This window comes from Sander lucioperca, chromosome 8 (assembly GCF_008315115.2).
Source record: "Sander lucioperca isolate FBNREF2018 chromosome 8, SLUC_FBN_1.2, whole genome shotgun sequence".
Classification (NCBI taxonomy): domain Eukaryota; kingdom Metazoa; phylum Chordata; class Actinopteri; order Perciformes; family Percidae; genus Sander; species Sander lucioperca.
The window spans coordinates 19,138,805-19,165,780 of record NC_050180.1 but is presented as its reverse complement, the minus strand read 5'-3'; the positions used below and the strand labels follow the sequence as shown (position 1 = coordinate 19,165,780).

The window sequence follows — 26,976 nt, the reverse complement described above, 5'->3', positions numbered from 1 at the left end:
TCTTCATATACAGTAAAAATACTGAAGGGGTCCGTTTCTTTTTCACAAGTGATGATTAATTCACGTTAAAGACACATTGTGTCACGTTCTTGTCTGTCCTGTTCTTACCAGGTTCTCGGCACTCCAACCCGAGAGCAGATCCGTGAGATGAACCCCAACTACACTGAGTTCAAATTCCCCCAGATTAAGGCACATCCTTGGACTAAGGTGAGTCAACAGGTACAGGAGCCCTTTTACTTCTCTAAGATCCACCGCTGCTGCATCTCTCGTCTCCATGCTTGTGTTGTCAACATACTGTACCTGCATGCTGCTCCCAACCATCCACCACATCTACCCAACAGAGCTGCATGAGGCCTTCATAGCCCGCTCTGAGCTATTAAGAATGACTGATAAAACACAAAGACTCAATCTTACATAGTTGTCATAAAACTTTTTTAATAGTTTTCTTATTCATGTGAAGCATTCTAAGGTTTCTATGAAATAATCTGAGGAGTGCTCTTGTTTTTGCTCCTTTTTGAACAGTCTTGAGAAAGGTAGCAACTGTCACATTTACATTTTTCAGACAAAGTCGTGGATTAAGGAAATGCCACAATATCCTTTCAAATTCAGCTGTTTAAACTGAAAATATCTATCAAGCTAAAAAAAAAAAGAAGAGTTTCTTCCTTGGTTCTTGACAATTTGTTGCATGAGGAACCACAAAAGTCCATCCTGCTCAGCCAGTTCTTACTTGCTCTGCGTTATCTTTCAGTTTATTAAAGACAGGTTCTCCACTTCATGCTCACAGTTTAGCTGTTTTAATTCATGGTGAAAATAAAACAGGTAGGGAACAGTAAAGGGACATCTGGCTTCCCTCAGCAGTCCCACCCTGCTGATTGGATAACAGTCATCCAATCAGCAGGCAGCAGCAGGTCCTCCTGTTGGCCTCTCAGGCGCCGTGCTGTGGTTGTTCTGTGTAACTGCATTCAGTCAATATGACTGTTCACTGCTGCAGCAATCAATGACATTCATTCATTCATTCATTCACTCACAACAAACTATCACATTTGACTGAGTACATTAGGCTTTATAAAATATATATAATTTTTTCATTTTCAAGCACAAGTTCATTTTGTGTGTGTGTGTGTGTGTGTGTGTGTGTGTGTCTGTGTCTGTGTCTGTGTCTGTGTGTCTGTGTGTTTTTGTTTAACACTTGAGAACAGACTTCATGTGGTAACTGCTGACATCCGTATTTGTGTCTAACTGTTGTCCAGGTGTTCCGGCCGCGTACACCTCCAGAGGCCATCGCCCTGTGCTCTCGCCTGCTGGAATACACGCCCACGGCCCGCCTCACCCCTCTAGAGGCCTGCGCACACTCCTTCTTTGACGAGCTGCGCGACCCCAACGTCAAACTGCCCAATGGGAGAGAGAAGCCCTCCCTCTTCAATTTCACCACCCAGGGTATGCACACACAGAAGATATTCTGTTTATTAGTATAGAAGACTAAAGTAAACCGACAAATATTTGCTTAACAAAATGACTAACAGTTAATCAATTATCAGAATAGTTGCTGATACATTTTCTGTTGAGCAACTAAGCGTTTAATGTAGTAATTTTTCCAGTTTCAAAACATATTGGCATTGGTAAAATTGACTGGTATCAGTGTCTTTGTACGTTTTTCAGAAGTGATCCTATTTGTATTCGTGAACACTAATGACTGAGCTTCTGCTGTATGCCTCAGCCTTTTTCTATGAATAGGTGTTCTCATAATGTGAAATGCTAGCCTATATACCCTTTAAGTAAGTATTTAACACACTACTTGGAAATTTGACAGAAATAATCTCCTGTGTCATCTGTTTTTTTGCCATCAGATTTTCAATAGTATTATTCACACAGATCTCAAACTGTTCAGCATTATTAAGCATTAGTTACCTCTTACCACTAGAATATATTCCGTGCTTCTTCTAAAAATCACCTCTTCCATCGATGGCTAACATGTATTGTGATCTGTGTCTGCTATCTATCCAGGAGTTGCATGAACTTTAACTTTGAACTGGTAACTTTTTCTTTCTCTTTCAGAGTTATCCAGTAATCCCTCTTTGGCCTCCATACTCATCCCTGCCCACGCCCGCAGCCAGGCCGCTGCCTCTACCCCAACTAACACCTCTGCCACTACAGGTTAGAGTCACGCTTCCTTTAACAAGCACTTCTTTAATGCAGCTTGAAGGCTCTTTTTATCTGTTGGAAGTACTGGTTGTGACTTATATTGCTGCTGACTTGAAATATAGTGTTAAGCTCTTGTGGTCAAGATATTTCATTTTAAGTATTGCAAGCTGTGTAGATTTTAACTTATGCTAAAAGTTGGTGTATAAACAGCACTGTGGGCACTAAAGGCTGCTATGCAAGTTGTTGGTTTGACCAGAGAGAGTCGGTTGCTGACATTTTCCACAACATTGAAACACACTGGCTCAGTTTCACACATGTATGCCTAGGAGCCCAGTGTGACCTGTAATCACTGAGCAGCTTCAGTTGGTTGTTAAGGGTTAACTCGTTCCCTACTTGTAACTACTTATCTCCTTACTTATTTGTTTGTAACTGTAACTGATCATCTCCTCTTCCTGTCCACAGATGGCAGCAGCACAGAGCGAGGTCCCAGCACCACCACCGCCTCTGCCTCGGCCTCCAACTCCACCTCCTGAGCCCACAGATGACCCGCCCCGCCCCCCGGTCTCAGCCCCGACCCACGGCCTCTCCATTGCCCCGGGCAGGGGGTGAGCTCCGCTCTGCTCAGCTCTGCTCTGCCCTGCTCTCCTCCCTGAAAGCAGCGGAGCGATGCTGAAGCAGCCCGGGTTCAACAGCTAGCCAACAGCCCCATGCCATGACCACAAACCACGCATCCCTAGTCTGCCTCTTTTATCCCTGACTGGCCCCCCTCATCCAGCTGTTTGAACTCTACTCCATCCTCCGTCAAAGGCGTCTCTCCGTGCCCTTTCAACGGGGGAAGGAAAGTGCAGGGCCAGAGGTGTTGTCGACTGTACTATGGATAAAAGTACACTGTAAATGTATACACAATGCTAGCCTGCTAATGTTTGTAAGAGGACAATCTGTAGAAAAAAGTCCTAAGCTGTCCCCCCTTGGCCCTCTCCCTATCTGGCCTTCCTCCTTTGTCCTCCACCACATTGTCCCATTTTTCTGCATCCTTTGACCTCTGACCCCATGTGTCCCCTGGTTGATCCCCCCCCCCCCCCTTTGGTTTCTCCTGTAGTGCATGGCCTGAGTATGGTTAGGATCACCCGGGGGTCACCCCGCCCTCTCCCTTCTCACCTCCACTTCCGCAGACAAGGCATGAGGCTCACGCACGGGTATACACACGTACACACTCATAAACTCACACACACATGGGTGCATGATGATCCTGATATATGTGGAAAGAAGCAGTCCACTTGCAGGGGTAACGTTTGGACAGGTTTTATTTTATTTTTTTTTATTTTTTTTTTTTGCTCGGGTTGTTTTTAAATGGTCAGAAAAGTTGTTTTACTCGACCTTGTTTTTAATTTTTGTTTTGTACTCCTGGGCAGATGTTTTTGGATTGCCATGTGCGATGGATGTGACATGTATCTGGTCCTGTGTGCTTGTATAATATATACATACAAAACAAACATGCGTACATACATACACAGTTTATATATTACTTTTCCTTATGTATAAAAAGTATATATAGATATATGTATATTAACTACAATGGTTCAGAAATCATTTATGGTGAGCTCATATCTGGCAGAGCAGTGGCAATATTTGCTGCTGCCTAAAGACAATAGATATAGATAAGGTGGTGTTTTTGTTTTCTTTGCTGGAGTGTTGTTAGATTCCAGCAGTCACTTCCCTGTTCTCCTGTGTTGTCTGTATAAGGCTGTAGATGGTTTTAGGGCATTGCTCTATTCCCCATCTTTGCACCGACTGTCTGTAACAGTGTTTCTGTGGCAGTGCAGTGTCTAGACACCCCCCCCCCCCCCCCCTCTAGCTCTTGCTCTCCGTCTCTGTGAAGAATTCAAGATGTTTCTTAACACTTCTTTTCCTCAACTCCTTGAGAAGTCCCGGCGGTGGTCCCTCGGCTCACCTCTGACTCTCTCATGTTGTGACCACTGACTGAAGTGTTAGCCTAGTGTTCTTTCTCCTCCACCTGCCGCACATAGAGCCACTCGGTACAGTGTCGAACGACTTCCTTACAGAGAATACTCACGTAAAAAAAAAAAAAAGTGTATATACAGTATAAATGCTCCTCACCAAAATTCTGACTTGTATGTTTTTTATGTTGTTGTGTTGATTCTTTTTTCCATGTTGCCAAGGTATGTATATTTGCAGACCCATGTACTGTTTATGAGCAAAAACAAAGATGACAAAGGGTAGGGAATGAAATGGAAAAAAAAAAAAAAAAAAAAATAGATTTAAAAACAAAACAATCAAGGCAAAACTGATGTTGTTCATGGATATTGTTGATGATGATGATCAGCTTTATCCAGCCATATGTTCAATCTTACCTGTACAGTAGATGACAGCTGTATTATTGTAACAAGAACTAGTCATGTATAGTGTAACTATAGTTTGGAGTGCCTTTGCTTTCATACACCTTCGCCTTGTTTCACACCCCCCTCCCCCCCAATTGTGACTCTCCCTTCGGTGCTGTTGAATGTCCTGCAACACATGCACACACACATTCTAATCCCCCCCACTCGCACAGCTTCCCCCTTCATTGCACACTTATTGTAATATACAGACATTTTAAGGATTTTTTTTTCCTTGACTGAAGATACAAGTAGATGAGTGTTTATTTTAATAGATGTTTTATCTTGGACACACATGCACGCACAAACCTGCATACCACAGTCCTGGCATGGGCTCCGGGGCATGAAGTGGGTTGGGGGGGGGGTCGTTGTGGATGGCAGCAGGGGTTAAAAAGGCCTCATATACTGTAAATATACAGTACAGTTTCTGTATTACTCACAGTGTTGGTTCCGTTACCAAAGCCAAACAAGATGTAGTTGTGATGAGCCATCCTCAGGGGCAGTAATGTATTCTGTCTCTGTCTCTTTCTCTCTCTCTGGATATTTGGTTGTTCCTCTGTCCTCTTGCTTGTTCTCCTTCCTGTCTGCATACTAGGAGGGGGGATTCAGTAGCACCTAAGGGTTCGAGTCATGTAGCCTCTCTCGTCTCCTGCTTGCTGTAATTTTGCATTCATGAACGTGTTGCTACTCTCCACCAGAAAGTTTGACCACCTCACCCTAGCCCTAACTCCAGTTCAATAAAACACCACAAAGGTTACCAAAAAAGAAGATGAGCAAGTACTAGCATATATACTAGTTTGATATGCTAACTGGGGTTAAAGAAAAGAAAAATCATAGAAAATACAACAAACATCCTGTATAACAATACTACTACTTGAATGCCTCTGTTTGTGACTGACATTTTTATTTCATTTTTTTTTTTTTTTTCTTTTGTTCTGTGAAGGTATGCTAAATGTGCACCTCTGTAAATACTCCCTCTGCGTGCTCTGAGGAATAGTTCCCTGGTACTGTAATTTGCATTAAATAAAGAGTAGGATAGCCTGGAAATGATCAAGGCTCTTTGTCTGTCCCATCTTCTTTTAGTGAGAGTGCAAAATCGTTATGTATAAAACCTGTTCAGAGTATTTTGGTCTATTTATCAATATTTTAAGAAAAGTGAGAGCGTACATGTTCCTCATTAAATGTTTCAAAGTGTTAAGACTTGCTCTCCGATACCAAATTGCAGAAGCAGCAGCTAAGGTTACACACTTAACATACGTATTTTGGAAAATTGTAAATTGATTAAAAATACAAAGTTTTTCCCCAATACTCTCACTACGTGAAATAGTTCATGAGATGATGGCTCCAGCATTGTTTTTTTTAAATTGTATTTGAGTGTGATTCTTCCAAATGTTCATGTTAAAAACGTTCATATTTATGATAACAAGAGTCTACAGTCATAGCATCGCTGTGAGGCTGTATTTAGCATTTAGCTCAAAGCACCGCTGTGACTTTAGCTAAATCCTAACGTCCGCATGCTACCAATGACAACGTGAACATGCTGATGTCTAGCAAGTCTAATGTTTACAATGTTCACCATCTCAGTTTAGCATCTTAGCCTGCTAACATTTGCTAATTAGCACTAAACACAAAGTAAAGATGAGGCTATGTGTGTGTATGTAACACACTGAAATTTTGACCAAATCATGGCGCTAGATAAAAAGTCAGGGGATAAGCAAAGTAAAAAGGAACATGAATGTCAGCACAGAATTTTATGGCAATCCATCCAATAGTTGTTGAGACAGTTCACTCAAAACCACAAATGGAAACCTCATGGTGGCTCTAGAGGAAAAAACAGGAACACCAAAATCAGTCAGCTCCATCCTCTGGGCACCATGAATGTTGAGATATTTTATGGACCAAAGAGGTGGACTGACAGACCAACATTGCCATCCCTATACAGTATGTGCAATAATGATTAGGCTATATTAGTTGAGCTGTGAAATAGAAGAACTCTGTTGAGTTGATCCTAACCTGAATTCAAGAAAATGAATAAAACACAGTAACAGCAAATTAAAATAATTCTAAAAAATATAAACTTGCACGAAAACTTTCTATGGAAATGTTTTTTGTTTGTACTCTGTGTTCTAAGTCCTACTTATTTTTTTTTACTATATTGGTCAAATGTTGACTATTCTTAGGACCATTTCTTAAAAGTTTTGTACATACCAGACAAGATTTTTGAGTTGGCACCACCTTTGTCTTAGTGTGACCACAGTGCGGCAGTGTTTGTCTTATTATGCTGTTAATGACATCACACACTTCAATCTGTGGAGCAGTTTTATTTACCATAATTATAGAGCATTTTTGCTTCACATGATTGCATTAAAATACCACACAACAACCTGAGGTAACAAATATAAAACACAAAGATTTTCTTTGCAACTACAGCTCTTTCCATTCTCTGAGAAAATACTGTACATACTTCATGCTCTCTGACAATTAAGAAAAACATCACACCTCACAACTTTACGTCAACATTCATTCATAGACACACACAATGTGTACTTACTGTATGTAAGCAAAACAAATAACACATAAATGGCAAATCCACCAGTACTTAACCAGTTAATAAAACAAACTTTGTAAAACGTAATGCTGTCTTACTCATGGCTTCTTTGACGTGCAGGTAGTGTGCAGAAACCAGATGATAGTTTACATCTCAGCAGGACTTGCCTCACTCAGACAGTGAGGTTAAAAATCATCTTTATCTGTTCAGGATTTTGTGCAGACTATGCTTTAGACCAGGGGTCATAATAAGCATAATGTATATTTTCAGACACACACACAGTATATATATATATATATATATATATATATATATATATATATATATATATATGTGTGTATATATATATATATATGTGTGTGTGTATATATATATATGTGTGTGTATATATATATATATGTGTATATATATATATATGTGTGTGTGTATATATATGTGTGTGTATATATATATATATATATGTGTGTGTGTATATATATATATGTGTGTGTATATATATATATATATGTGTGTATATATATATATATATATGTGTGTGTATATATAAATATATATATATATATATATATATATATATATATATATATATATATGTGTGTGTGTATATATATATATGTGTGTGTATATATATATATATATATATATATTATTTTTTTTTATCAAACAATAATTTGGTGCCCCCCAACTCTGAGGACCCCCTAGTGGACTCTGCTTTAGACTATCACATGACGGAAATGCATTTTTTAGTATTTCGACACATTTGTACAACAGCAAACACTGAATACTTTGCTTTAAATCAAAGAGCTCATTCAGCGGGTCCCGTCCATGTACAGTAGATGTTAGTTTTAGAAGTCATCATTACAGGGGCTTTTACTGACCATCTCCATTATGAGAGGCGAGATAACATCTGGCTGGACGTCCTGGATCTGCAGAACCTGTTTGCTGTACTCCTCAGCCATCGTTCTCATCTCGGTGAGACAGGCCATCACTTTGGGGTACAACAAGCTGGAGGCGCAGAGGAAACAAAGGAGGTTCAGTCTGTGAAATATTTCAGAGTGAGTGGAGTGAGAGTGGCTCCTCGTATTTCTCTTACCGTTTTTCTGGTCCTGTCCTCTTACAGTCAATCCAGGTTTTTAGGGTCAGTGCCAAGTTTTCATGAAGCTTGTCAATCACACTGTGTTGCTGCACACCTGGACGGTCTGATAGATACAAACAAATCTACTAATCCAAAGCTGGGCTGGGTACAAATGCACACTGTTTCTAGGGTTTAAATATTTACAGGGTTTATAAATGATTGATTATCATTGGACAGGGATGAAGACCTGCTGCTACCTGGAGAAAACAGGGACATGGCTTGCATGAGAACATACTCTTCCTCCTGCAGGCCCAGCTTGCGCAGTGTGTGGTGAAATTTGAGCAGAGGTTCCAGCAGGAGCGGCTGGAAACCCGCTACAAAAGAGGGGAACAGCCAAGTGAACATGACAGAGATGGTAAGACAATAATAGACAATAATAAACAAGAATAGTCATACAAGTCAAAACAAAGTCAAAAAATGATCTAAATGTACTCAAGTGCTGTACTTGGGTACAATGTTAATGCACTTGTACTTTGCTTGACTTCAAATGCATTCCACACTCTCTTTATCTATTTCACACTTGATGCAGCGGGGAGGAGTGGGCTACAGATGTCCAGTAAACTCACTTCTTTCTAGCTCAACACAACCAGATTGAAGTGGAATCAGTTTGAATTAATCTGTGAGTGAGAACAGCATTTCAGGCAGCCTGTGTTGTTGTTCTGAAGAAAATAATGGGGAAAGGTACATTATGCTAAATTTACCATTTTCAGAGCCATTACAATTGTTTCCCGTCTGTCAAGCAACAACCTGTACAAGTTCAAACCGTCTGTAGCCTCAGCTATGATGGGAATGCAGTCTCTGCTTTGAATATTTCAGGATGTTAAATGCTTTTAAAAGGGTTTTGTTTTAAGTATTTGCTGTAAATAAAGGGTGGATAATATAGACAACATTATTATCAGGATTACTATCACAACATAATGTTGTTTCCTTGAGATCAATATTTACCAAAGTATTAGAGATCACATGCTAAAAAGTTAACGTTTTAAATGCAAACCTGGTAGACAGGTGACATGTGAAAGAAAAGGTTGAATTTCTGCCACACTGTCATCAAAGATTTTTTGGAGACACAACATTTTGGTCATGGGCATTTCATGTTTATTTAAAAAAGAAGAGAAACATGCCTTTATTTTTTAAGATCCCAAGCTATGACACGCTTAAACCACAATATCTGAATGTGAAAACTTTGTCACTATAAGATGTATTGATATAGCAGAGTAACTGTATCCTCTGTGCAAGCATGAAGAATACGTACATTTTAATATACCTTCCACTCTTTTTGAAGTGTCGTAATATGAATCTTTAAAAGACACCAGCTGGCCAATCAGAATACTCTTCTGTGTGGCCTGAATTATTTCCTAATCTTACTGTAAATATCCCATAAACATTTTGACAGACAATACACTCAGTATCAGCATTAAAGACGGTTAAATTTGGCCTGCCAAAGGTAGTGAGTATAAAGCTGGAAGACAGTGAATGCATGCCAGCTGCATTCAGTTTGATCTTTAGAAAAGAAGCAGACCACACCAGTTTGACAACATTGTGGCAAACGTTCTTCCAGAAGTCACGTTACACCCTCTGTGAACATGAGATAAGAGGTGTGAGAGGAGTGCACACACGTTTGTCGAACTCTCAAAAATAAAAAAGTACTACTATAAACTACTACTTTCCAACTTCATATATTAAAGGTGCAAGGCTAACAGAAACCGAAACAAGTCAAATGAGAAACTACCACCTCCATATTGACTCCTTCATCAGGTCAAAAAAACATTTTTGGCAAAGCTCATGCTGGAATCAAAATGTCAGTGTGCAGGCATTGCTTTAAAAAAAAAAAACTCAAATGCACTGCGTCTGTAGATCTGAGTAGACATGTCTGAGGCTGCTTTTGTTTTGAATACTTTCAAACAATGTCACTATAACCCAGATTCCTCACATACAATACATACCTCTGTACTGCTGACTATTTAATCAGCATCTGATCATATTTGTGCCTTTAAAACACTTTTCTATCCTATCTCACGTTATCCAATCACATCCATTCAACACTGGTGTATTTCCAATCAATGCTAGCTTAAACTGCAACCATCACTGAATGTATTTTGTATTAAGTACAGTACTGCAGACTTGATTAGACTTCAGCCTCCATACGATTCCACCTCTTTCCTTAAAACTGCAATAATCAATATTTTTCTACATTTACAATGAATCAAATGACTACTTAAGTCCAAAATTAGCTGCTCATAGTGATTAACCCACAGAGAATTATCACTTAATTATGTAGTTCCTCACAACTCTACAAAGTGTTTTAGTTTTATTAGGCTCATTATTTTTTGTTTTTTGGCCTGTAACTTTACTCTTTTGGTTCATTGTCATTTCCGGCAGCAGCAGCCAGTTGTTCTTAGCAAGAAAACTCTGATAAACCCACTGTGCACTACCTGCTCAGCACCAAACAGCTAAAAACTAGCTGGTGAACATAAGAGAGCATTTAGCAGCTAAAGAAACAGATAATATCTGAAAATATAAACAAAAGCTTTGGCTTTTGCTTGCGTAAGTGGGCTCACCTCGTACGGCGTCATCTATGCAGTATGTAATATGGCCGCATTCCCAGATGCCTGTTTTTGCATTGAACACCATGTTAAAGCGGGTCTGCATCATTTCAAATGTGGCTCCCTTCAACAGAGCAATTTGGTCCTCCATGCTTAGAGATCTGTAAGTGAGACACGCACTTAATAGTGAATAAGTTCTTCCAAATTGACATCAGTTATAAAAACAATATTTGAATATGCATTGAGGCACACATTTACCGGAAGTCCTGAAGACTTTTGGAGAAACTAATAATGTTCTGAATCATGTAAGTGGTGAGGTCAGCCACGTGTGGAAGAGCAGTGAAAACACTGCCTTTCCTGACCTCTCCGTCCTGTTGGTTCTCCTGTTGTTTAAAGGAGCCAGAGAGAATGGAGGAGGGTGAGAGGGAGGAGAGGTCCCTTTCAGATTGGTTGTACTCACTCGCAGGAAGGACGTTTCTGTCTATAGGCTGAAAAAAGAAGACGTGAGTCAGACAAGTTAAAACAATGACGAAGACAACACCTCAAACATGCTGGCAGTCATTCATGCACCCTAAAGTCACTGAAGCGGTAAAATGCTGAGTCAAATGAGTTGCGGTGGCCACAGAGTAGCTCCTGAATGGTTTCCTCTTGTTGGGATGAAAGCTGTATTGGTGCGTCAAGCCTTTTCCTCGTCTGGATTCGGATCCTCCTCTCCAATACCTCCTTCTCAGACATGACCACTACAAGGACACAAATAATACCTGCATGTATAGAACCTGATTTAAAAAAAAAAAAATTGATTTTACAGTTTTTTAAAATCACTCTGCAGTGCTCAGATTAACTTCTAATGCTAAATTGTGTTGAAGTAGAATAGTCTCAAAGCAAATATAGATATAGTATAAAAAAAATAATGTCATATTAATATGCAAATTTAATAATATACTGTATGACCAGCACTCCAGCATTTGAATGATAAGCTCTTCACATCACATACTTCTTACTGTCATTACTGTTTTATGTAAATATATACAGTAAAGGTTTGTGTTATGTTAAAATAATGCAGAATCATTTGCTGTATCTGGAGGTTACTTACTTTCTTGGCGCATGCCTATGGCCTGGCATTTACGGAAGCGGCAGGCTTGACACGACCGTCGGTTGTTTTTGGTTATTTTGCATTTATTCAGGAACATACAGTGGAGCTGCGTTGACCTCTTTATGGCACGTCTGAATTTATTCAAAAATCCACTTAGTAACAGCTTACAAACAACAATATGAAGTTAGAAATCACATTTATGAGAAAACATTATATAATAGTATTGCTGTGTGCTGTGCCATGTATGTCTCTATTTGATGACAATGCACCAGCCAGGAAATCATTCAGGAGACTACTGTGAGGAAAATGGAGAATTATGGAATGGAATAGAATGGAATGGAAATGTATTTATTTGAAACAGGGACAATGCACAAATAAACATTAAACTTGTAATACAAGAGAATATGTCTTGGGCCAGGTTATAGCAACAATTGCTAAATGCTTGAATGAATAAGTTTAAGTAAGTTTTTTTTTGCGTCATAAAGGTGAAAAACAGGAATTGCTGTGTCTCTATGATCCTATCCTGTCCTATTGATAGTAGCCTACTTGTTTTGTGGAGAATAATACTTATTACTATTAATTAATTACTCTGGGCTGAGATTTCCTAGGAACCTTACCAAAAAGACTCAGGATGCTGCAAATGTTGGTATAATATGAAAAAGGCTGGTGGATTTAAGACACAAAATAATAATTTATTGAATGAATCAAATATGAACATATCTGTCATTGTCAGTGGCTTGTTGATCTTTACATTATTAGTTAATTTCCTATCCTGGCCTGGGACACACATTCATACGGTTTAATAAAGTACTTATTGGACTTTAACTTATCATTGCACTTACAATAACGAGTGTAGCTGTCCTCAATTTAGGTCATCCTGTAGGTCTCATCTGCGTTTTTTCCTGCATCCACCGTGTGTGTTTGTGTGTGATTGTGTGTGTGTGTATGTGTGTGTGTGTGTGTGTGTGTCTGTGTGTGTGTCTGTGTGTGTGTTTGTGTGAGCCGACAGTATTGAAACAGCAGCTGCTGACTTTAGAGTGAATAAACGTTACAGCGTACATTGATGTTAAAATGTATACAGGTTGGCAGACGGTCTGAAATGTTCTGCATGGTCTTTCGCTGTATGTTTTGTTGGTAATATGAGATGTTTGAGTCACACACACGTCTTGTCTTCATAACAGAAACAAGAAAATTAAATTACCCGTTCTCACTCCCGCTTGGTCAGTGGCTGCACGTGGTACTGCTGGGATTGTGTGAGTAATGAAAATGCGATAGGGGGCCCTGGCTGTTAATCAATGTCTTCTAGTGATGCAGGCCCCTGATTGGACCAGGCCCGTAAGCAACCGTGTACCCTGCTTACCGATATTTACGCGTCTGAATCACTCAATTCTCATTGGCTACCCTCCAATGTGGCAGGTAGATTGACAGTGTTACCCGCCAATTGCAAAATTCACCCGCATTTGGCGGGTGGTCGGGTGTTAAATCCATGCCCTGCATGCTGCTTTTTGGATGCTTTTATATAGGCCTTAGTGGTTCCCTAATACTGTATCTGAAGTCTCTTTCCCGAAATTCAGCCTTGGTGCAGAATTACAGCCACTAGAGCCAGTCCCACAATGAGCTTTCCCTAGTATGTGCCATTTCTGTGTCTCTAGCTTTAAATGTTATTGAGGAGGAGAGAGGGGGGGCAAGGTGGAGGGTGGGGGTGTGGCCTTGACCAACTGCCATGCTGCTGTTTGTTTTCAACATGGATGTATTAAGACTCTTAATTAAGAGTCTTAATACATCCATGTTGAAAACAAGCTAACACACACTGTATCCAGTTCTCTTAATTTAAGAGAACTGGATACAGCGTTCGGTGTGAAGCCCTGTTCATTCCAATGAGAGTGCTCAAAAGCGCATAAAGCAATCATGGCTAGCTCGGATCTTTCGCGTTGACTGGCCCATGACGTCACGATGGACATGCGCACTAGCAACAGTTTGTTTGTGTTGTCGTAGCAACCGGTAGCAACATGCCCGTTCATGAGCTTCTCTCTCGTGTCTTTTACAAGTGGCGAACTCATGAACTCGCCGTTTCATTGTATAAAATATTCAATAACGTTAAACATTGTGTTTTCGTTGTTCCTGATCGTTTACATGCTTATCTAAATAAACGATGGATGTATTTAGACAACCAAGGAGATGTAATTATTATGTCGTGCTACTAGGCCATGCAAAGTCTATGTGAAAAGTCTTTCTGGCCCATGGGGTGCAGTTCCATCCGCTAAGCCCATGGTGGCTTTAAGACATGGCGCTCTTCCTGGGGGCTTGGTTTTCAAGCCATGATGTCTCTCTCTTTCTCATGGGTGGGCCAAATTCTCTGGGCAGGCAAAGCAGAGAAAGGGGAGGTAATCTTGCTCCTTATGACCTCATAAGGAGGATATTCCAGATCGGCCCATCTGAGCTTTCATTTTCTCAAAGGCAGAGCAGGATACCCAGAGCTTGGTTTACATCTATCGCCATTTCTAGCCACTGGGGGACCATAGGCAGGCTAGGGGAACTCATATTAATGTTAAAAAACCTCATAAAGTGAAATTTTCATGCCATGGGGCCTTTAAATAGTTTGGCCGTATCTTTATCTGTCGATCTGGGCGACAAGCCTCTGCATAAATTGTAATGAACCAAATTTAATTGAATTCACAAATGTATTTATTTTTCAAACACGAATGAGTGTTTGGAGTGAGAGAAGGCTTTACAGGAAAGATTAATTAAAATGTTGTGTGGCACAGTATGAATTTAAATTCATCTGATGATCTTGTTTTTTGGTAACAGTGTTTCAGAAATGGTGCCTATAGCAATTGTGAAAACTGTAAATCGGCCTTTCAGTGAGTTTCTTTGTTTCAAGTCACCTCTCTATTATATCATAGATGTCCCTGTTGGTTGTCATAAGTTATGTCACAACCAGGAATACAGACTGAGATGAGGGAGAAGCTGCTTCAGCTGCATTTGTGTGGGACAGAAAAAGAGTGAGTGAAACAACCTCACCTGAAGAAGCCCTTGCAGCCTTCGCATGTCAAAGCATTGAAGTGGTAACCCTTGGCCAGATCTCCGCACACACCACAGGCTCTGGGCTCCTCGTCGTCTGTCACCCTTCCATCCTCGTCCTCGTCTTCATTGTGCCCCGTGAGCGCTTCTCGGATGCTCTGCACTCCAGCGGCTTTATTCATTCTCACCTCTTTAGAGAAGGAATATGATTGGTAATTATGTGCCGCGATGCTCTTACCATAAGGGCGAAACACTATTGTGGCTACATCATTTTCTTGTATTAATCTTTGAATAAAGGTACAATGACGCACAACTACGTAAAGGCTCAGTTGAGATATTTGAGCCTGTCAGCCTACTATTGTTTCAAATCCTAAAGCCAATTATTGCAACTGAACTGAGACAGACCAGAGTGTTTGTTTTTTTGTCCAAGGTATTTTCAGTGTTAATAAACAGGTTATATAAATTCATATAATTAATTAATCCTCTATAGCATACTGCACGTCATTTATGACATTATTCTAAAACCAAAGTCATAATGTGTAGGCTATTTATGTATAGGCCTGTGTATCTTAACCCAGTGTGATGCGCCTTCACACCGTGCACAACTAACGAGTAACCCATTACTTTCGTTTACACATCCCTGTGATTGAGCGCCGGAGAAAACATGTAGGCTATCGATTCCCAAAAAAGTAATTTTGTTTGGGCGACGCACCTCTACCGACTACCGACATGCATTCGACAAACGTGTAAAATAATCTGAAAAAACCTGTTTCCTACCTCTCCTTTGCCTGGCCAAAGGGCGAGTTTTAATCAAACAGTGATCGAGATCATTCCACTCACTGACTTGGTGATTCCAGATGTCCAAACAGCTGTCTATAGTCCACGGGGTTTCGCCTAGCAGAGCTTAATTCCTGGTTTTACTGTACATTCAGCAGGTGAGAACGAGTATCGCATTACAGTAAGCTACTCTTGTTGGCCCGGTTGTTTGTTGTTTGATACCGGGCTAGTCGCTCCAAGTACAGCGCCTTCCCGGCTGAAGCCCGCGGGTCGGGCCCGTTGCCAAGGCTGGCATGGGGCATCGTGGTGCAATTGTCCTTTTGCTACCCACATCTGATTTAAATGTAACACACATAGCACATGCCTTCTTTCTTTATACACGTATGCTTAATACGGTAGTTCATTTTCTCCTCATTGAGTTTGACCTTATGCACATTGCACATACATCAGCAAACAGGTATACTATTAACTTTTGTTTCATACATCATACTAAGTTTATTTTGTATGGTTGACAGTACATTGATTTCCATTTAGTGTACATTTAGTTAACTTCTGTACAGTCACACTTTAATTTGTCTTTATATAAGTTTGCCTTATGTCATTTTCATTTCTATTTCTTTGAGTAACCAGTGCTGAGCTGGTGCTGAAGGTGCCTACCTGGTGGGACATCTTGACAGGCCTGAGCAAAAGATGCGCCCCTTAGGCAGTTTACGCCACAATTTGATAGGAATTCACAACCATTTACAACACCAGTGGCTGTTTGGTTTGGAGTCTTTCTGCCCTCTAGTGGTCAACAATCACTCTATAAGGCACGTGTCAAACTCAAGGCCCACGAGCCGAACCGGCCCCTCGCAGATTTTGATCCGGCACGCATATTAATTTAGTTTCAGAATACATTTGGGAACCGTGCTAAAGTTGGTTTTATATTGGACATTGGATATTCGACACATTTGAAAAATCTATTATGCGGCTTGCCATTTTGACCTATTCATGTCAAAATACTTCTGATGAACTCAGCTAACCCCCCTACACATAACACAAAGCTTCTTTTCTCAAAAAATCCATCCGTTAATTTTTAAAATATTTTTTTAATGTAAATAAATGCTATAAATCTATTACGCAGCTTGACCTTTTGACCTATTCATGTCAAACCACTTCTGATGAACTCAGCTAACCCCCCTACACATAACACAAAGCTTCTTTTTTTTAAAAAAAGATCCTTTGATTTTAAAAATATTTTTTAATATTAACAAATGCTATAAATCTATTATGCGGCCTGACCTTTTGACCTATTCATGTCAAACCACTTTTGGTGAACTCAGCTAACTCCCCTACACATTGCACAAAGCTTCTTTTCTCAAAAAAACATCCTTTGATTTTTTTTAAATATTTTTTCATTATTTTTATTATTTTATTTTATCTTTGTAGACCCAATTTGACTCATGCAGAAGATGGTTCCAAGATCTCTGCACTCCAGCAACCGGAATGGTACATGTTCCAGAAGAATTGTTTCAATGTACACTGTGTGAAAAACAATAAATAACTAGAACTGCAAGCAGTTATGACAGGGTCGTGAGTAGCCCCCGACGACACGGGGAGCGTGCGAAAGTGGGACCCAAAGCGTAACGGTGAGGAGGCAAACGTCAGTAAATATCGACATGTGTGAGACGCAAGGTCTGTGGTACGTTGCCGTTGCAAATATCCCATTAACACTGATTGAGTAGAAGGGCCGAAACTGGTCTACGTTGGCTACAGCGGCCCTTAATGGCCGATCTTCTTAAAATGTGTGGGGGACCCCCAGAGGGTCATGGCAAACTAGGACCTAAAGTTTCGTGTTGGTAGCATTTATTTTGGTTGAGATATGTCAAAGTTGGCGAACTACAAAAATTTGTTTGTGCGTAATTTACGCAATTTTTGTCTAATAAAAATTCTATAAAATTGAAGGATGGGTTTTATGAGAAAAGACGCTTTGTGCAATGTGTAGGGGAGTTAGCTGAGTTCACCGAAAGTGGTTTGACATGAATAGGTCAAAAGGTCAATCGGCATAATAGATTTATAGCATTTTTTTACATTAAAAAATATTAAAAAAATTAAAGGATGAGTTTTTTGAAAAAAGAAGCTTTGTGATATGTGTAGGGGGGTTAGCTGAGTTAATCAGAAGTGGTTTGACATGAATAGGTCAAAAGGTCAGGCCACATAATAGATTTATAGCATTTTTTTTATATTAAAACATATTTTAAAAATCAAAGGATGTTTTTTTTTTTAAAAAATAAGCTTTGTGTTATGTGTAGGGGGGTTAGCTGAGTTCATCAGAAGTATTTTGACATGAATAGGTCAAAATGGCAAGCCGCATAATAGATTTTTCGAATGTGTCGAATATCCAATGTCCAATATAAAACCAACTTTACCACGGTCATTTGGGACCGCCTTAATGTTTGCCAAACCAAAAAGATAGGAAACTATTTTTTCAGACTGCAATTACTCGACACAGAAATTCCCCCAGAAGCAGATAGTTTTCATATTCAGGCTGTTAAACAGGTTGCTGGGAGTCAGCTGTGTGGTCGCTGCTATTAAAAATTTAATCTTTGTTTTGCTTGATTTACTTAATTCTATGATGGCTAAGGAACTTTTTTGCTGACTTTTTTGGAGCATTGTAGACCAAACTGTACGTGAGAAGACCATATGAGACATGCAATAATACAAGCAAAGATATTTGACTTTTTTGGAATAAAAGCATGTCAATAAACTCAACATGTCTGGCCCTGGATGTGATTCTCATTTTCCATTGTGGCCTTTAGAGAAGTTGAGTTTGACACTTGTGCTATATAAGGCTTTCATGTTGATGGACATACTGTAGTTGTCATGGTTAAATCAAAGTATAGGATAATTAAAGAAAGTAACTGACCTCAGATTGTTGTAATAATTGGAGAACTTCCTTTGCCACTTTAAAGCACATTTTCTTCTCAGTAAATAAGTCACCAAATGAATGAATCCCTCTGTAAAATGCATCCCTGAAACATCCTCAGATATCTATTAAGTCACTCTCTGTCAACTTAAAATGAGAAGTGCTTAATCAGGGACCCCTGAATCCTCCATACCCCTACAGCAGCCCAACTCCCCAGATGGAAATGGAGCTTGTACTTGATCCTGTCAGAAAAGGTGGGAATATACTGTAAATTCTAGATACAATATGTAATAATAAGTAATAATTAAAGGGCTATAATTGAGCCCTAAACTCACAATGATGATAATGGAAATTACTTAATACTTAATTACTACTTTAATAATATGAACAACAAATTCAGTCATTAGACTGCATCTCAGTACACTTTTTGGGGATTTTTAGCCCTCTCTTTACTCAGTTTGAATGTGGTGCTGCTTTGTTTCCTTCCCCTTCTCCTGCTCCACTTGGCTAATCATCTCGAGGACTCGGTTGGAGGCTCTTTCAGAGGGACAGGTCAACTGTGGGGCCTCCAGAGTACTAGGAAGTATCCCAGAATGTTCTGCAGTTCCGTGAATGATGCTGCGAGCTGCCTGCAAGTGTCTATGCTGCCTCTGGAGCACTGGAAGAGAGAAATCACAAGGTTAGACCAGTGAGCAAAGCATCTGACCTTTAACTTTATCATTCCATTTTCATGTTTTGTTTGTTTTTATTAAGAGAAAGGGTCTTAAAAGTAAGAGATAAATTATCTCTTGCTTTTAAGAAACATGGTGCCTTTTCTACCCATTTCTAATTGTTGATACAAATACTGTCTACTTATAATCATAATATCATTTTGATTTTGAATTCTATGATCAAAATGTGTGTGAATACAGTGAAAAAATAGAAATCTCCCAAACCTCTTTGTCTGACTGTGATCTTCTGGACCTCTGGGATAAGGAAACTGTACACCAACTCTGACACAATCTCCTCCGACTGAAGATTGCTCCGGCTACTCGCACACAAAAAAATGATTCTTGATTATTATTATCGGTTACATTTCTGAATACAAAACATTAGCAGACATGCAGAGGTATCCATTACCTTTCCTCCATGGCATAAGCAATGTCATTGACCTCCTTCGCCCTCCTGTGGATCTCCTCTCTGGCCTGCTGGTCAGCTGTCTGCTCCAAGGTCTCTAGGATGATGTCCTCCAAATACAAATCCACAGTTTCCTGGTGTACCTGTACCACCTGTGATGCATTAAGGACACACAACATGCATTAAAACACACACACACACACACACACACACACACACACACACACACACACACACACACATTATTCTTATTACTATAGCCTAAAAATGACACATCTACACACTTGTCTGAAGATCTCATCTTCTTCTCTGCGTCTGCGCTCCTCCACCTGTCTCCTCCCACTCTCCTCCGCCTCTCGTAGGCGACGGTCTCTCTCAGCCAATAGTGTAAAGGCATGGATCCTGCGCTCTTCCTGGAGATGAATCAGCTCCTTGGACAAGGCGTCAAACAGGTGTTCAAGCTCTGCACCGACCACTCTGGCCTGAGACGCCTCCTCTTGAGTGGTCTGGGAGGGGAGAGAAAAGGCGTAATGAGATTGTTTGGAGTTTGTAAACTTCTGTATGCGAATGTGTCTGTGTGTTTCACCTTGTGTCTATGTTTGTCCCTCTGATTTTTAAGGGTCATTACGAGCCCTTTGTCAGCTTTCTGTAGCTCTTGCTCCTCCCTCTGCAGGGCGTGGACGGTCCTTAGTTCCTGAATAAGATCCAGATGGTTCTCCTTGCCCTTAAACATCTGTCAGAAGACAACACAGACAGACGTGAATAGAGATGCCCTTACAGTTTGAAACATATGCCAAACATTTCTGTAGGCCCGTCAAGCATATGAAAGTCATACATGCAGGTAAACACGCACACACACGTGCGTGTAGACATGTTCAGACCTCGTATTGGATACTCCTTCCTCTCAGTAGTTTCTGCAAGTGGATGACTGCGAGCTCTATCTCCTCATCCCCCTAATGAGGGACATATAAATGAATTAGCATTAACAAAATTGAACATTTAGGATGAACAAGGTCTGCGTCAATTAAAAACAGAAACATTAGCTGACCTCTGGAGGCTCCACCACTCTGGGAGTGACAGGACGAGGAACAGGCTTCTCCTTCTTGACAAGAAAACGTGAAGACTTCTTGGACACTTGCTCCTTCTCCTCCTCTCTCAGGGCCTGTGGAGCCACCCTTGTTAATTCATGTGTAGGTAGAACTTAAGTGATATGCTTGATAAACACATTTCTTTCTGCTTTACCTTGTATTTCTTCATCAGTTCTACCTCTCTGCTCGCAGGGTGCTTGATCACATTCTTGATGATGTTGACTTTAGGTTTAGGTCTTTTCTCCCATCGCTTGACTGAGGCAGAGAGTCCTGCCTCTAGCTGTAGCAAACCTATGACGATGACAAACAGTTAAAAGTTACCTTCTAAATAAAATTATACTGTAATCTCTGATGCTAGTATGGAAATTATCCACTTTTTAGATTCAGACCTTCATATGTGTCTAAGTAGTGGCTTTTTAACTCATTGTTGTGGGTCTTCCTGTTGGTGAATGTATCCCTGCGGCTCCGAGGGGGATATGTCTGAGAATCTGTATATTTTCTGACAATGCCAAGTTGCTCTAGCTTCCCCTCCACATTTCTCCTCTTGGCTTCCAGTTTTCTCAGTGCTGCCCACAATACAACAATGAAAAAAGGAGATAGATGACAAGGAATGAAACAAAGCCTTGCATAATACATTTATGATCTGGATATTATTTTAGAGCAGAGGCAGCGGTTGTCTTACACCTGCTGTAGTCATTGTGAATCTTGTGCAGCTTGGTCTCTTTGTCCTTTTGGTGCTTAGAATATATCTGGTTCAGTCTCTCGTTTGTGACTTCTTTCTGGGCCTCATCTCTCTGCCTCAAGAGGTCCTTCAGCAAAGCAAGACGGGCCTTTTGCAACCTGGCCAGGACCCACAAAACAGGGAGAGCATTGCAGAAGGGCAGATTTTGCATTGTACAGAGAGCAGGAACAACAAAGGGGGAGGAGGGCTCACCGAGACTGCTTAATAAGTTCTTAGATTGACAGTATCAGCCACAGTACTTTGTTTGTGGCATTTTGATAAGAGAAACTGCCTTTACAATGGAAGAATTTTGTTCAAACTCATGTGTCAGCAAATTTCCAACTCCCAGTGGTAGTATCAAAGAGACAGCAATGCACTGTGCTACATAAGTTTGGGGATTTTATGGTTTGCTGTAGTGGTAATTGTATGTGTATGTGTAATTGCTGTAGTTACCTCTCTATTGGTCTTATCTTGTCTTTATCAGATAGGGATAAAAAAAAAAAAGAAGCTACTGTGGCGCAGCGTCACTCACTTCTCGATTTCTCCCTCTCTGAAAGCCCACTCTTTGACCTCCATCTCCTCCATTATACGTCTCCTTTTGTCCAGCTGACTAAGGTCATTCAATGGAGGAAGGGTGGCCTCCCAAGCTCGTTTGGCACGTGCCCGCTCTATCATTTCCACTTCTGCCAGGCCTGCAGGTAGACCACGACCTAAGGGGAACGGTAAAGGTAAATTATTCAGCTGAGAGCACCAGTAAGGCTGCAGATGTATGTTTTTAACAAAGGTAATTGCCCATTATAGTCTATGTAAGTAAGATCTCAACAGTTGATCATGTACCCCAAGTCAAAGCTGCCAGTTGCAGGAGCTCTGCGGGAGTTGTCCCAGGTTGTACCACATACTCAGGGCTGTACGGTTCTGTCTGTGTTTCACTTTCCCTGTAGTCTGTCTGGACCCCCACAGTGAAGTGGGTGGGCTGATGCTCAGCATTCGTTCCACAAGTTGATACAAAGTCTTCTCTGATGAGACAAAAAGTATGGAAAGGAGGATGTACCCTCTACCAGCAAAAGGACACAACAGAAATGGCAAAAAAAGAAGCGTGAGAAACCGCTGAACTTACTTAGGCAACGCAAAAATCACATCTGGGGGAACCTGCTGTGAAAAAGGAATCAGAGGGCTAAAGGAAACAAAATGGAACTATGTCAATATTTAATGTGGGAACTGTGGCAGTTATCTTTAGTTAACTGTCATAATATCAGGTTGAGGTAAGTGATGCACAACTGAGATTAGAATGACTTAATTCCACTATATTCACAGATTCAGTATGTAGGCAGGCTAATCAAACCGTTTAAAGTATTTCCAGCGATCAGCTCCGGTCACATAGCACTCCTCCCTTTTCAGCCATGACTGAGCATTTGGAATAACTCTGTCAAGAAGATAATGCCAAGGGCCACATTTTATATTTGTAATGATAATGAGTAACTCAGTAGCTGCTGCTGCTCAACTAAATGGTGTCTGTTGGGGTTACCCAGCCAGCTGCTGCAGTGCCTCTCTGCGCTGTTCTGTGTGGCCTCGCCAGCGACGATCAATAGAGGCCGGTACTGGGTCTGCAGGGTCCAGTTGAACAGTATACCGTGGGTGGTGGAACAGGTTACTGAACATAGACCCAAACTCAGGCACTTTCCTCTAATAAAGGCAGGGAGAAATACAGTCTGTGAGTGCATTTCACATTTAATCCTTTTTTTTTCTCCTCATGTGTAAACAGTAACAACTGAGAAACAATATTGGCCATGGGTCAGTCATAGGAGGAGAGGAGAGGAGAGAACAGAAAGTAGGTGAATTATGAGTTACGCTCAGTGTTCAATGTGTAAAAGAAAATAAGTAACGTTACATTTAATGATACACAGTACAATATTTCAGTACAAACGTCTTACGATTCGGTCGTTAGACGCATAGGCCTTGAGGGTGGACCTGGCATGGTCTGCCTCCGATGACACTGTGTAAACTGGATCTGTGGCGAAACAGTTCAGGTGATGTCAACCAAATGAGTTAGCCTAGCGTTAGCTAGCAAGTTTTCAAATGGTAGCTTGCGTCAGCTGGCGTTTAACGTTAGCTAGTTAGCTAGCTAGCTAAGTTTACTTACCGTACAAGTGGTCATAAACCCGTTGCCGCCTAACAACTTTACTAGTATCATTTTTCTTAGAAATTGTGCGAGTCACAGATACACTCATTTTCTTATTTCAATTAAAACCAGTGTTTTTTTCTTTCTCTAATTTCTCTCCGATGCACAACGTCAATGAACGCTGCGGTATTTAGCAATGTAACCATGGAGACGGTAAACTGAGCGTTTGAAAGTGGGAGGGGTTATTTATTTCATTTTCTGCACAAAACGGCAGGCGGATGACAGTTGGAGCACTGACCGATATGAAACTAAAATGATGGCTCTTTGTCAAATGAAAGTAAAATGTTCAAGCCAATGTACCGAACAAACATGAATACATCCATGGAACACATGCAAGGAGAGAAGTAAATTACGACTCTAAAGGATTATTTCGGCAAGAACCATCCAATCACTAAACTTAAAATTCAGTCCCACGCCAACAGTAGCAGAAGCTAAAACAATTGTTCTGTAGAATTGTGACAACACCTTCATCAGTTGGTTTAAATCAGTAGCTTCTTGGTAAATGCACTGTTTCCAACTGCAACGACGAAGAGTTCTTTGCTCCAGCTCTGACTCGTGCCTTTGACTACTTCTCCTCTCGCAACAGTGGCTGAGGCTCATGGGTATCGTAGTATTAAAAGCCATTCTCAGTACCAAACCGACGGGTAAAAAACACGATTTCATAGGGGCAAAGAACGGAAACATCCTCCCGGAACCAGCGGTTCGGTTCCTCCCATAGATGGTCCCCCGCCCTTCATAATTTGCATTACTTTTAATAGGTATTATTAGCTTTTACTTTATTGAGGTGGAATTATAACCCTAGTGCAGTAAAAGAAAATATAATTAGTTTTTCTATTGTATTTGTACACCTAGTTGATATTTATCATTAATTGCAGAGTCACAATATTTTAGTGCAGTGCTGCAAAATGTATTTTCTGAAATAACAGTATTTTGGAAGCCCATTTTCGCCAGTAAAAAAGTTATAATTATGAGATTAAAAAATCGAAATTATGAGATACAGTCAAAATGATGAGATCAAAAGGCATATTTATGGGATTAAAAGTAAAACATATGAGATAAAAATTCTGAATTATGAGATAAAAATTGAAATTATGAGATAAAAAGTCAAAAGTATGAGATAAAAGTCATACATTTGATAACAAGTAAAAATTATGAGATTAAAATTTATAATTATGAGATATAAAGTCAAAATAATGAGATACAAATGTAAAATGATGAGATAAAAAGTTTCAGTGACAAGCGCCTCAAATGCCAAGGTGGGACAGCTAGCATGGATAACATTGTTTTTTTCTTCTTTTACTGGCAAAAATTGGCATCCATTAGTTCTGGCACTTAGACCAGGTTGTAGAATAGTGTGTTTATTTGGTTATGTAAAAAGAAATCAGGTATTTGAATGGCTACAGTCTATGGTTTTAATGGTAAAATTACAGTTATCTGATTTATTTTCCCAAATGTTCAACAGTCACTTCTTACTTTAGGTAGGCCTAATCTATTTCTACAGTAGGTACAAATGTACATCAGTATTTTTTTTTGCCTCTATTAATTTTCAGAGGACATGTTTATTGTTTTTCCTTCATACATCTAAGTTTTGTCTTTACCCTTCAGAGCAAATTTTTGGGTAACAAAAAAGGTTGATTTTGACATCAACAGGAAGTCTGTGTTATCAAAGGGAAACAGTGTACACACACACACACAAACACACACACGCAAGCATGCATGTGCACACACGCACGCACGCACACAAGATGACACAGAGTATTTTCTCCTCAAAGTTCCTAATCTATCAACTTTTTAAGATTTTTGTTTTGTTTTGTTTGTGTGTTTTAAGCTCTGTTGGATTTGAGGAACACAGCTGACCAAAGCAACATTACTTCATAGCTGGAAGGTTTTGCAATTCTGTGGAAAAGCTTTTAGTTTAGTTTTAGTGCCAAGTATGCCAGCTCACAGTCAGCTGAACTTCTGCTATATATGTTAAATAAACACTGTCTAATAATAGAGCTTAGAAAAAGGAGAACGGCCTTGTGCCTAAAAGCAAGAATTACTGCAAATATTACTTCCGCACATTTGTGTCTTTTTGAAATCCTATTTAACAGCTGTAGATTTTATGAGGACATACAAATAAGTCAGGGTGTTCTAGCTGTGGGGGTCGATTTATATTAGTGTTTAACCAGAAGATTTTATGTACCTTTCACAGATTGCAACTGGCACTCAGCACTGAATGTTAATTTTTACAGTTTTTCTGTATCATACATGGGCAGAGCGGACTCAAGAGTAGGATAATCACAGTTATTATTGTTCATCCACCCTTTCTGCTCTGATATGATGCAGTTAATATCAAGATGTCTCGTTGCAAGATGTACTCATGAACCACAAATTCCGCAGAGAGCTTGCAGATCATAACCACATACACGCGATAATGCCTGTTGTCAGTTAATCTCTGATCTGCAAACTGGATGGAGTCCGTAGTAACGCCTACACCCACATTAATGCTCCATAAACAGCACATGTAAGCAACTCTGCATTGTCTAACCCTTGTAGAACAAGATGTTCTTACACCAGCAAATATGAGACCACAACCAATTACACTTACTCAGCAAGAAAGATTCCTTCTCCATAATAACTCTACACTTAGTGACCAGTTTATTATCTAAAACATATAATCCTACTTTCAGGAAGGTTAGAATGTGTTTTGATTAAACATTTTTTTTTAGAAAAGTGTGTATTCAACTGTAACTTTGGAGGCTGTATAGTTTGTGCTGCGGTTACATTTTATGTGTCGTATGCTAGTGGTGTTATTTTGTCCAGATTGGCTAGATATTAGAAAAACCTCTCAGTATAATGCAATACAGTTTAACAGCACCACAAACTACAGCCTCCAAAATGTAAAGGATTAACACTTTTGTCTTAGTTCAAACCTAAACATTACTCATGTTACATACTACATGAGAAAGTAGGATTTATTGAAGGGTCTTGAATTACATTTTATTAGTTAGGTATTCATATAAAGTAAGGCAGTCAAAGCCATGTTGGGCTAAGGCTTTATGAATGATATAATACAAATACATAATGTGACTGTGCCTAACGCATCTGCTTTATAATGTTGTCTAGCTTGGAGTGTTCACACACACACACACACACACACACACACACACACACACACACGCACGCACACACACACACACACACACACACACACACACACACACACACACACACACACACACACACACACACGCACACACACATATACTGCTTTGAAAGACGGTGATCATGTGAAAGGAAACTGGTGTCTTCTTGTCTTGTCAGATGTCA

General features: G+C 40.0%; 3 protein-coding genes across 7 annotated transcripts in view; 1 reads left to right on the top strand and 2 right to left on the bottom strand.

Annotated features, from left to right (window-relative positions):
- Positions 1 to 5,593, top strand: part of gsk3ba (glycogen synthase kinase 3 beta, genome duplicate a) — a 34,455-nt gene extending 28,862 nt beyond the window's left edge. The window contains exons 8-11 of one of the 2 annotated variants that reach the window (XM_031295381.2): positions 112 to 219; positions 1,251 to 1,437; positions 2,056 to 2,154; positions 2,605 to 5,593. In XM_031295381.2, coding sequence (XP_031151241.1) covers positions 112 to 219; positions 1,251 to 1,437; positions 2,056 to 2,154; positions 2,605 to 2,675 — 465 coding nt within the window. In that variant the 3' untranslated portion in view covers positions 2,676 to 5,593. The remainder of the gene's footprint in view (positions 1 to 111; positions 220 to 1,250; positions 1,438 to 2,055; positions 2,155 to 2,604) is intronic. The other variant, XM_031295385.2, reaches the window with a different exon arrangement.
- Positions 5,594 to 7,730: 2,137 nt separating this feature from the next.
- Positions 7,731 to 15,964, bottom strand: nr1i2 (nuclear receptor subfamily 1, group I, member 2). Of its 3 annotated transcripts, none has more exons than XM_031295403.2 (9): positions 15,645 to 15,964; positions 14,879 to 15,065; positions 11,858 to 11,988; positions 11,335 to 11,504; positions 11,023 to 11,252; positions 10,780 to 10,925; positions 8,419 to 8,535; positions 8,180 to 8,285; positions 7,731 to 8,091 (listed from the first exon to the last, which is right to left on the bottom strand). In XM_031295403.2, exons 2-9 carry the CDS (start codon positions 15,058 to 15,060, stop codon positions 7,932 to 7,934), a joined length of 1,242 nt encoding a protein of 413 aa, XP_031151263.1. In that variant the 5' UTR covers positions 15,061 to 15,065; positions 15,645 to 15,964; the 3' UTR covers positions 7,731 to 7,931. The 3 variants fall into 3 exon arrangements, with proteins under 3 accessions (XP_031151263.1, XP_031151272.1, XP_031151282.1); XM_031295412.2 differs by having other exon boundaries at positions 14,879 to 15,066; positions 15,656 to 15,964; XM_031295422.2 differs by having other exon boundaries at positions 14,879 to 15,068; positions 15,719 to 15,964.
- A 2,952-nt stretch (positions 15,965 to 18,916) lies between these two features.
- cfap91 (cilia and flagella associated protein 91) lies at positions 18,917 to 24,254 on the bottom strand. Of its 2 annotated transcripts, none has more exons than XM_031295330.2 (17): positions 23,626 to 24,254; positions 23,417 to 23,493; positions 23,011 to 23,168; positions 22,828 to 22,908; positions 22,603 to 22,659; positions 22,323 to 22,501; positions 22,018 to 22,195; positions 21,447 to 21,604; positions 21,154 to 21,330; positions 20,919 to 21,055; positions 20,725 to 20,838; positions 20,558 to 20,629; positions 20,263 to 20,409; positions 19,961 to 20,182; positions 19,680 to 19,828; positions 19,496 to 19,587; positions 18,917 to 19,218 (listed from the first exon to the last, which is right to left on the bottom strand). In XM_031295330.2, exons 1-17 carry the CDS (start codon positions 23,711 to 23,713, stop codon positions 19,010 to 19,012), a joined length of 2,295 nt encoding a protein of 764 aa, XP_031151190.1. In that variant the 5' UTR covers positions 23,714 to 24,254; the 3' UTR covers positions 18,917 to 19,009. The 2 variants fall into 2 exon arrangements, with proteins under 2 accessions (XP_031151190.1, XP_031151194.1); XM_031295334.2 differs by having other exon boundaries at positions 24,130 to 24,253.
- Positions 24,255 to 26,976: the final 2,722 nt, after the last annotated feature.

Coding starts and splice junctions, on each gene's coding strand:
- nr1i2 (XM_031295403.2), bottom strand. CDS start 15,060: ATGAATAAAGCCGCTGGAGTGCAGAGCATCCGAGAAGCGCTCACGGGG. Junction 10,926..11,022: donor AAAAGTCTTCAGGACTTCCG/GTAAATGTGTGC, acceptor TCTCACTTACAG/ATCTCTAAGCATGGAGGACC. Junction 8,536..10,779: donor CATAGATGACGCCGTACGAG/GTGAGCCCACTT, acceptor CCTCTTTTGTAG/CGGGTTTCCAGCCGCTCCTG.
- cfap91 (XM_031295330.2), bottom strand. CDS start 23,713: ATGAGTGTATCTGTGACTCGCACAATTTCTAAGAAAAATGATACTAGT. Junction 22,909..23,010: donor GCACTGCAGCAGCTGGCTGG/GTAACCCCAACA, acceptor TCTTCTTGACAG/AGTTATTCCAAATGCTCAGT. Junction 21,605..22,017: donor AGAGAGGGAGAAATCGAGAA/GTGAGTGACGCT, acceptor GGTCCTGGCCAG/GTTGCAAAAGGCCCGTCTTG.